This window comes from Chenopodium quinoa, unplaced genomic scaffold, assembly GCF_001683475.1.
Source record: "Chenopodium quinoa cultivar QQ74 unplaced genomic scaffold, ASM168347v1, whole genome shotgun sequence".
Lineage (NCBI taxonomy): Eukaryota > Viridiplantae > Streptophyta > Magnoliopsida > Caryophyllales > Amaranthaceae > Chenopodium > Chenopodium quinoa.
In genome coordinates, this window is record NW_018744626.1 from 4,790,341 (window position 1) to 4,801,023 (window position 10,683).

General features: G+C 41.7%; 1 protein-coding gene and 1 pseudogene across 1 annotated transcript; one reads left to right on the forward strand and one right to left on the reverse strand.

Annotated features, from left to right (window-relative positions):
* Positions 1-5,488: 5,488 nt before the first annotated feature.
* Positions 5,489-7,390, reverse strand: LOC110700626 (annotated as a pseudogene).
* Positions 7,391-8,249: 859 nt separating this feature from the next.
* On the forward strand, positions 8,250-10,146 carry LOC110700805 (pentatricopeptide repeat-containing protein At2g20540-like). Its single transcript, XM_021878397.1, has one exon. The coding sequence runs from the start codon at positions 8,276-8,278 to the stop codon at positions 9,917-9,919; it is 1,644 nt and encodes a 547-aa protein (XP_021734089.1). The 5' UTR covers positions 8,250-8,275; the 3' UTR covers positions 9,920-10,146.
* Positions 10,147-10,683: the final 537 nt, after the last annotated feature.

Sequence of the window (10,683 nt, forward strand, 5' to 3'; positions counted from 1 at the left end):
AGAAGTTCAGAAATTGCTTATTCAACTAAAGTCATACTTCAATTTCTGTGGGGGCAAGAAGCACGCAGTGCAGCTATGTTCGGCAGAGTTGAAGAAAAGAAACAGTAAAGCATTCAAAAATAAAGCAACTGAAGAAAAAATTTTTGAGCTACAAGTTCAATAATTCAGTATCGGCAGCCGCCCACAAGCGGAAAATAACAGCTGCCGAAATACGTACATAAGCAAAAAAATAAAACTGCTGTACGACAAGGCAAGCTGAAGCAAAAAACAAGGCAAAAAACTCAGAAAGCGGCAAGTCTAAAGTTAAGCACATGATGAACCGCAAGATTCTGAAGACGACTGCCCGAGTTCCTATGCTTCAGCCGGAGGATCAGACTGATCAGCGTTGAGTCCCATGGTGGCCTCAGCCCCAGCAGCAGAAGAGGCGGGCTTTGCATTTTGCCGAGCCTCCCTTTCCCTCTGCTCAGCTTCCAACTCCAGTCTTTCAGCTTCCTCTTCGGCTTCCTCAGCCTTAAGAATTTCAGCTTCAGCTGGAGTTGCATACTTCATGTGAGGGTCTTCGGGATTCTGGACCCACTCAGCACATTTAGACCAGTCCAGCTTCGGCTCAGCATGAAGGCAGAGTCTTCGGCATACTCGGAATCCGTTTCTGAAACCCATCTCATATTCCTCTTGGGTGTAAACACGGACTTTGAGTAAAGCCTCAGCATCAGCCAGCTTCTTCTGGGTCTCCTCCAAGTCTTCCTTGGATTTCTTCAGCTGTTCAGCGACTTTGGAGGAGGACCCCTTCAGCTCATTCAGCTCTTGCTGAATTTGGAAAGCCTTTGTCTGAGCTTGGGCCACTTCAACTTTCTGGATCAGCAGTTGATCCTCAGCCTCTTGGAATTTAGCTCTTTGAGCTTCAGCAGCAGCAGCAGCCTCTGAGAGTTGGACGTCTTTGGCCAAGAGCAACTCTTCAGCAGCCATTCGGCTGGCTTCAAGAGCCTCTAGACGCTGCTGCACTTCAGCTTGTGCAGCAGTTCCTTCTTGAATTCGGCTCTCAATAGCAGCCTTGAATTTGGAGACGTCCACTCCCATATGCTCCTGGAGGAATTTTTCCCCTTCCATCAGTGGGGGAAAAACCTCCATCTCCATAGCATCGCAGAAGGTTTTCAGAGCTTCGGCAGCTTTTTTACCGTACTCCTCAACCTCCTGCTGCTTCTCTTCAGCTGCTGCTTGCTTCAGCTTAGCAAGCTTAACTTCCTCTTCAGCCACCTTCCTTTCGTGCACAGCAGCGTCTACCCTATCTTGTAGGGTATCAATCAGCTCTACAGTGAGAGTCTGATTGTGCACGAACTGAAAACAGGAAGACAAAAAAAAATAAGTAATAAGAAAAAAAATAGAGCTGAATTTCGGAGGAAATGAAGGAAAATTACCTGCATCATCAGCAGTTGGTTAGACCTGGCTGGGTCAGGAACTGATCTACTGGATTCGCCCATCCCAGCAGTGGCCTTCAGCGACCAGATCCTTGCCCTGTCTACTTCGGACATGCCAGCAAAATTGCCGAAGTAGGCTGCAGCTCCTTCTCGGTTTTGACCCCATATGAGGTCCCAGATGTGATCTGGGATTGGAATTCGGGGGGCCGAGAAACCCATTTCTCCAGAATGCAGAGTCTGGAAAGAAGGGAAGGACGACGATGGAGCTTGATTAGCTTTGGTTGTCTCAGCATCGTCCTTCTCAGAGGAGTCAAGTACTATGACCTCCTCTTCTTCAGGGGTGAGGACGAAAGCCTCAACCTCTCTTGCGATATCTGCCGTGAAGCCTTCAGCACTTGACATCACGGCATCTTTATTTTCGTGCTCAGCAGCACTCTCCTTGATTTCTTCTTGGACCCCTCCCTTAGGTTCGGGAGTTCTCTGATCCACCTCCATCTCAGGAGGTGGCGGAGGGGTCTTTTGAGGAGATTGGGGTGTTGGCTGGGGAACCCTCGGCGATCCATTGCCTTCCTCAGGTTCCCTTATTGCGACGCCGATGGTCATCGGCCTCTGCTGAAAGTCATGAGGGCCGATGATGGCCATCCTTCGGCGCCTTTTCAGAAGGGGCTGCTCGTCCATATCTGAGTCTGAAGACTCTTGTATTTGATCTTCGGGACGAACAGGAGCTTTGCCTTCTCTGTGTCTGTTACTCTCTTCAGACTGTAACAGACAGGGGGGAAGAAGAGTGTGAGTAAAAAAAAAAAAAAAAAAAAAAAAAAAAAAAAAAAAAAAAAAAAAAAAAAAAAAAAAAAAAAGAAGAAGAAAAGAAAAAAGTTGTCTGAAAGCTCACCGAGGTTTTCAGCAAAGCCTCGTCTTCTTCAGCTGCTCTAGCTGCAGCTTCGGCTTCAGCAGCTCTGGAGGACCCTTCTCCTCCTTCACAAGCCTCAAGTACTCGTGCAACCTCTTCGGCTGTGCGGGCAGCTTCAGCTTCCTCGTTCAGCAGCTGAAACCAAGGGTCTCTCTTCTTCCACCAAGGCTTCTGCCTCTGATACAGAGCAACAGCCTCAATTTGGAAGTGGGAAGAGTCCAGATGAACTTCCCTATGCCTCGGCTCAGTGATAGACGGGGCCGGTTCAGTTACAACTCGCTCTCGGTTAACACCAAGACGAGCGTAGTTAATACCAACGTTGGTCTCGTCCCGCTCTGAAAAAAGGAAAGGGAAAAAGTTTAGCTCAGATATGTTGGCACAGCATAAAAAAGCAAAGCGAGAGAAGAAAAAGAGGTAGTTAAAAGCCTCGGCCCCAGCCGAAGAAGCTTACCATCCTTAAACTTTCGGCTGAGGCCAACAGCTGCTAGCATATTCTCTTGGAAAACGTAATGCGTATCGGGGAGCCAAGTCTCCGGGATATGCTGCATTCGACCACTCCCCCCCGGGTTCGGCAGCTTGCCGAAGATATTTTGCTGATCCAGGTTCGGATCCGCCCCGTTATCTGCGGGGGGACCTAGACTTCCCATTTCGGGATCAGGCTCAGCTAAGTACCGGGGAGCGCTGAAGACACAAGGGTGGCCCGGATCTATGGGTGCCCTAACCCAAATCCATTGACCTCTCCAGTCCTTGTCTGAAGAGTCATTTGGCCACATGGTCAAGTATTGGGGCCGGGACTCAATCCGATACCACCCAGAACCATGGCTTCCGTGCCCACTCTGAATATTTGGCACTAGCCGATGGAGCTTTCTGAAGCAGTGCAGGTTCGGCACGTATCTGAAGAACTTGCAGACCCATAAGTATGTCATCACCCTTCGGATGCTGGTGGGGGTTAGCTGACATAGGGAAATGTTGTAATGGATCAGCAAGTCTCGGACGAAAACGTCCAAAGGGAACCTCAGCCCATACTGAAGCTGTCTCGTGTACACCCCCACATACCCCGGGGGTGGACGATGGATTCTATCGGATGCTGAGGGCATTCGGCACCAATATCCATCAGCTTCAAAAATGCCGTAGTGCAACTCAATTTGCTCGGCAAATCGATATTGATCGGCGTTCTCTACCCACCATGAGTAGGGGCGGTTCTTTATCATGGCCGAAGCGACTTCGGCATTCTCCCACTCTGAAAACCCAGGGAGGATATCCCAAAGGACAGCGGGAATTTCATCGTCCCGTCCAGAAGCACTCGGCTCATCCGTTCTTTGAGGAGGAGCCGAGGAAAGGGGAGTCGCCCTAATCCCATCAGCAGGGTCAGACTCCGGCCTTCGACCATTCCAGGTCCCAATCCTATTCCTAGGATCGGGAATCGGCCTTGCTCTTCTTGGAGCACGGGCTCTACCTCTAACTCCTCTTGCCATGGACTATTTCGAAGAGAAAAGTCGAAAGAAGAGGGGAAGGAGTTCGAATTCGAAGAAAAATAAACTGAAATCAAAGGAATTTACCTAATCTGAAGCGAAAGTTGCCGATTTACGAGTTCGTAGTGGCAAGTCTCAGCTTCTAAGCTCAATGCTCGGGGGAATTTGCGAAGTTTTGATACGGATTCTTGGATTCTCTCTCGAAGAATTCTGGGTTTGTGTTGGTGAATCAGTGAGGAGAATGACGCGCCTCTGTTTATATCTCCAGGTACGGGATACGAAGAGTCTGTGCTTTAATTTCTCTTAAGTACCCACTAAGTAACCATTAAACACATGTCTTGTGATTAAACCGCCCATTATCCGTCCAACTTCCGCAAATCATTAACCGTTGTTATCTCATTAATTACGGTTTAAATTCAAATTTTTGGATCAATTAAATCATTTACTTCCCTCCTTTTCTGAGTTAAATCAAACCCGACCCGTCATTCTTCCGAATCGGGTCTGGGGGGCAAGTTGTTTGGGTCCAATTTAGTCAAAATTGGGCCTGAGCACTAAATGATCCAATTAAAAGCCCAAGGTCAAGGTTCAACTCTCCAATTGCTCAAAAGTCAAAAGTCAGCCCACAAAGTAAGCCAATTGGGCTAAAGCCCAACCTCTCCAAATATGATGAGGTATAAAAGCCCTCATATTAACACATTCAAGGGGAGAGTCATATTCTTACATAAGACATCTCATAACATCACATACGAGACACAACAACACATGCATCATCACATACATTATCTCATACACGGATTATTCCAACTCATATGCTCATTCTTGCATTGAGAAATACTCCACAAAAGCCTCAAGCTACAAACTCTCTTGCATAGTGTCTTCCTTTTTACACATTGTACTGACTTTAGCATCGGAGGGGCCTTCCTCGGAAACACCCCCGAGGCTAGTTTACGTGTGTTCACTGTGCAGGAAACCTTCGGCCCAACACAGCTTGGATCGAATCCAGTCTTCTCCATTTTAGTGGACCTTCGGCAAGGTCCCATTGTTTTCAACCGAAACAAAAGCTAAAAATGATATAATTATCGTTATATATTTTGATAAAACCGTGCATCGCACGGGACTAACCTAGTTAAATATTGTAAAACATTTCCAAATAAGGATATGGAGCATTGGAGCAAGTATTTATAAACAGCCGAAAAAAGAAAGTGGAACAAGTATTTAAAAACGGAGGGAGTATTATTTTTGTAAGGTAAAGTGAACTTGCCTTATTTTTATTAAAATGAACTTATTTTACTTGAATATTACTTTTTTAAGATGAAGTGAACATTATCTTAATCCCTTCATTTAATATAATGGTCCGCCGGGATGGCTAAATTTAGAGACATATCTAAGGGAGTAATGACTAATGAGTGTTGGGATGATAATGTCAGAGAACATATTTCATGGGAGCAAGCTCAAAGTAGGTTTGGCTATATTTTGGCATGACAATACAACAAAACACACCTACCAGAGTACAAAATTGGGTAAGGTATAAGTAACCTCTTAAACAACACAATTTTTATTTTTTTAGGGTGAAAACAACATAAAATTTATTCCATAATCTTTTAGCAAATCTAAAACTAATACCACACATCCCCTCAAAAAAAAAAAAAAAAAAAAAAAAAAAAAAAAAAAAACTAATACCACACAAGTACACAACAATCATAAATACTACAGAGTACTCCATATTATTCATAACACTCACATAATCCACCTTTTAACTAAAGTCAACACACATAACATTTGTAAATACAAGCCTATACACTACACACAAAATAACGAGAGTACAAACATTCACATTCAACATCTTAAACATTTCTTCACCAAAAAAAAAAAAAAACATCTTAAACATTTACTCCCAAGTCCTAACATCAAAGTAACTCCCATAAACTCTTTAACTAGTCCGGTGACAAAACTGACTCGTATCCGGATTATTCATCTTCGCCCGTAATTTCAACGACCCTAACATCACGCTCACGCCCTCCATCATGATCGCCTCTCTCCCAATCCCACATCATTTCCCTTACAAACTTCGGAACCACAACAGTCAACACACCATTCTCAATTGAGAAGCTCATCAACTCAACCTTCGCATCCTCCGGCAACCTCAACCGCCACGAGAACCTCCCATCAACGGCGCATATCTTAACAAACCCGCCATCTTCCGCCGCAACTTCCACCTCGTGCTTCTCAACTCCGGCCAATTCCGCTACAATCAAGTGCGCTTCAGGGATCTCCTTGCATTCCAGCCGGGTTCTGACGTCGCCGGAGGTTTCGACGGCGAGTTCCGAGTATGGGACTGTGCGAGGAGGAGAGAGAAAAGGGGAGAGTGGGAAGTTTGTGAAGGGTTGGAGAGGAAATCATGGGAGAAGAAGTGATCCCAGAAGTTTTGGGAAAATGGGGTGAAAGGGGTTGGATTGTTGGAGTTGTTTCTGGGGATTAGTGACATTGCTCACTATGTGTTTGATGAAATGCTTGTGAGAGATCAGAGATGAGAATACAATATACTAGTAGTCTAGTACATAATAATGTTGAGTAGGAACATGGTTTGATATAGTAGTGATGTACTAGAACGTATAGAAGAATCGAGAGACTGGGTTGGATTAGCTTTTAGTGCCTTTATTTAGTCATCTTGGGACCTACCTTATCATCATTATGTTATACCAAGTAATAAAACAGAAATTACTTATCTCTTGATGCGTGAACCAAACTGACAATAGCCGCGTCGTGGAGAACCACTGACCTAAAAGACGATTGCGCTCTACCTCCCGGTGCAGTAGACTAGAAACGATCGGCCTCCAGAATAAGCACGACGCCGGAGTTTATGTGCACTCACAAACCCGACTGGAACTCAGAATATTTGCCCAAAAAACAGAACAGAAAGAACTCGTGTTTAGATAATTTTTTAGAGAAGAGAGAAGACTGATTGTGTTGTGTATTCTGACTGGAAAATGCAACGAGTATATATAGGCAGTAGAAGGGAGGCCAGAAGCATAAAACGAGGGACGAATTTGGCTAAGAAAACGACCAGATTGATTCAGCCAATCAACAACGGAAGCAAGAAACAAGGAATTAAAAAGAATATTCTGTTTAACAAGGACCCACGCCCGCGCATCGTATTTTCCGAGACTCGAGGCCGGCTCGGCGCGCGTGTGTGTGTGGAGTAACACTTACCTCCCACTCACTCAACTAAGTAGTACCAAGACACTACAATATAAAAACAAGGAAAAAGCTTTCCCCCCAACCAATGTGGGATTTTTCCCTTTCATTTGTTTTTCTCTCTCTTGTTTTTTTCCCAACTCTCTTATTTTATATCAAGAACTTCCAACACACTCATCACTAACTAGTGTGTAAATGTGATTTGTTGGTTTACCTTAGTTCTAAAGTGATTTGTTTAGAAATTACCGTCTTCGGGATAGTAATGAGGTCTTGCTTTAATGGTTAAATTAAGGGTTAGTTCTTTACTTCTATGTATTTTGAATTCAATTCATTGGAATGGCTAATTGTTTTTATGATGAATTTGACAATTAAACAATTTCACTTTCTCCCTTTTCTTTAAGTATATTCTCTCAAAAAAAAAAAAAAAAAAGTATATTACAAATCAACCAAGTTAGCAAAGCTAAATACTTTGAGTGTATAGGGATTCATTCCCCAAATTACCTCTATTAGACATTTAGACAAATAGAGTACTAGGGATTAAATACCCAACCTTTAAGTTATAAGATGCCATTTAATAAAATTTTTGTTATATAATACGTAGTAGTATAATATTATGCATTTATGCATAATTAATTATCTTAGGTATTAAAAAACAAAATAATTTATCTTAGGTATTACATGTATGTATATTATGCATTTATGTGTTTAACAATTACTCCGTAGTAGCGTTTTCCTTCTAATTTAGTTAAACTTGATATCATTTCCTACCTTATTAATCACTAATTAGTACTCCATTGGTCTCTTAAAGTTTGCATCCCTTTAAATTTGCCTAATTTGTTTTTAGTTGTATTATCAAATCACACTTTTACTATCACTAAGTCAAAATTACTACAATAACATTACTCTTTTCACCCCCAGAATTTCTTGTAACCAAATATTTTTTTTAAAAAAACCTTTATAATGTAATAAACAAAAAAGAACAGAGAGAGTATCATTTTCCATTTAATATACAAGTATGAATTCCAATGTCAATATAGCTTGGATAAAACTTAACCCGTGTTTTGGACAAAATTTTAAGTTGAGTTTTGACCCGTCTATTATTCCTAATTTTGTATAGTTTAGACAATTGGATTAGATAATAATTACGGAGTATTAGTACGAGTCAATATTGCCAAGTCTATCTCTATTTTAGAAGTTTAGGAAAGTCTCTTAGGAGACATCTCTTTAGGGAGATATCTAAGTATCTAAGAGTTCAAGAGCTACTCTGTATTGACTGTGAATTCAAAATGTTTGTTGCAGAAGCTATTCCCGCCATTAAAATCAACTTAAGAGCTCACCAAAAACACATTTTCTCTCTCCTTAAAACCTGTAACTCCATAAAACAGTTAACCCAAATCCACACTCAAATTCTCATCAATGGGTTTTCCCATAAAAATTTCCTCATTGTTAAGCTGATCTCACTTTATACAACTTATGGGTATTTCCGGAATGCTTGCAAGGTGTTCGAGGAAATGCCTAGCCCATCAACCACTGTTTGTAATCAAATGATTAGAGGTTATGCACTTAGTGACACACCACAACAATCAGTGGAATTATATTGCAGAATGTTGTATGAAGAAGGATTAGTGCCTGATGAATACACATATTCTAATCTTGCAAGTGCTTGCGCGCAATCTTTGATGTTCAGAGAGGGAGAACAGATTCATGGGAGCGTTTTGTCAAATGGGTATTACTCAAATAGTTTTGTTAGGACCAATTTGATCAATTTGTACTTGGGGTTGGGAGATGAAGTTGGTCTTGTGAATGCTTATAAGGTTTTTGAGGAAATGTCTGATGAAAATAATCCTGTAACTTGGAATTCATTGCTTTCAGGGCATATCAGGTGTGGAGATTTTGATGGGGCGGTCAGAATCTTTGATGGGATGCCAGTGAGGAATCTTGTTTCTTGGACTACAATGCTTTCGGGGTGTGCTCGAAATGGATGGTATAGGCATGCTTTATTGTTGTTTCAAGAGATGAGAAGAACAGGTTTGGAATTGGATCAGGCGTCACTAACTGTAGTTTTGTCAGTATGTGCTGAGTTAGGGGACTTAAGCACCGGGAAATGGATTCATTCTTATGTTAATAAGGCATTTGATGGGAGGACACGAGACAGTTGTGTACGTTTACACAATGCCCTCATTCATATGTATGCTAATTGTGGAGTGATAGAAGATGCATGTAGGATCTTTGAAGAAATGCCATGTAGAACCATAGTTTCATGGACAACCATGATCATGGGATATTGTAAGCATGGATTTGCTAAGAAAGCTTTAGAGGTTTTTGAATGGATGCAAAATTCAGATGAAGTAAAGCCTGATGCCAGAACACTTTTGGGGGTTCTTTCGGCCTGTAGCCATGGAGGATATGTTGAAAAGGGGTGTCGATATTTCAATGAAATGGAAGAAAAATGGGCAATTAGCCCCAGCATCGAGCATTATGGTTGTCTGGTTGGTCTTTTGAGTCGAGCAGGATTCTTGGAAGAAGCACAAAGGCTTATAGAGACTATTCTTATGGAGGCCAATGATATAGTTTGGGGTGCACTTCTTTGTGGATGTATGATTCACAGGAATCCTGACATTGTTTCCTATGCAGCTCAGAAACTCATAATGAAGCCTGACCTGGAGAAAATTGAGTATCTTGTCCCAATGTCAAATAATTATGCCACTGCCAGAAGATGGGGAGAGGTGGCTATATGGAAGAATATGATTGAGACAAGCTCAAAAAATGATAACAGCAGGAGTTGGGTGCAGATAAACGAAGTAATTCATGAATTCATGGCTGGTGATATACATACCACTTCGATATATGAGATGCTAAATAGACTCTCAAATGAAATCAGATATGATGACAATCATCATGATACAAGTGAGGAGCTAATTAACCTATAGAGGGTGGAATTTTTCTGCAGGCCAGGAGTACTATTCCATAATATCTTGACAATCAAATCGGGTAACATAGCTGTGTGCCTGTGTAAGTTTATAATATTTGAGAAGTGAGAATCTGCAGAACAATCTAGCATCATCAGTGTCATACTTGATTATGATTGATTGGGATAATATAAATCCGAAGTCAGAGTTCAGCTGTTGCTGCCCTGTACAAATGCTGATTCGAGGAATTCAGTGTAAGGATTTCTTCTGCTTTTAAGGTGTTGCATCCTTAGGGTAAATGTAAACAATATTCACCGAACAAGATGGTTCAATGTAATAGATAGTTTTCTTTTCAGAGCATTCATTGTAGCAGAGCATACATATTCTCAATTAATTCAGTGACAAAAGTATCTAGATGCTACCTGCTTTTTCTAAAGCAGTTGCTGTATGTTAAATCTGCAGAAAATTTCTTCATTAATAGGATGTATGAAACTTTTTACTCTGCTGTCTCGCTTGCTAACTTGAAAAGGGGGTTTGGTAAACACGTGTGAGCATTCTAATAGTAAATATGAGAAGAAAAAAATGGACAGGAATTTGAAGATGGTATATCTTCCTTCAATTTCTCTGCGAGTTTAAAGAAACTCAAACTCCAATTACCTTGTTTGGATCAATGATAGATTGCACAAAGTTTTTTGGATTTAGGCACTTTTGCATGTTTGGCAGTCTTCAGTTAAGTATATCATTTATTAGGTGAACTGCATCAGCCATCAGATATATCATATATG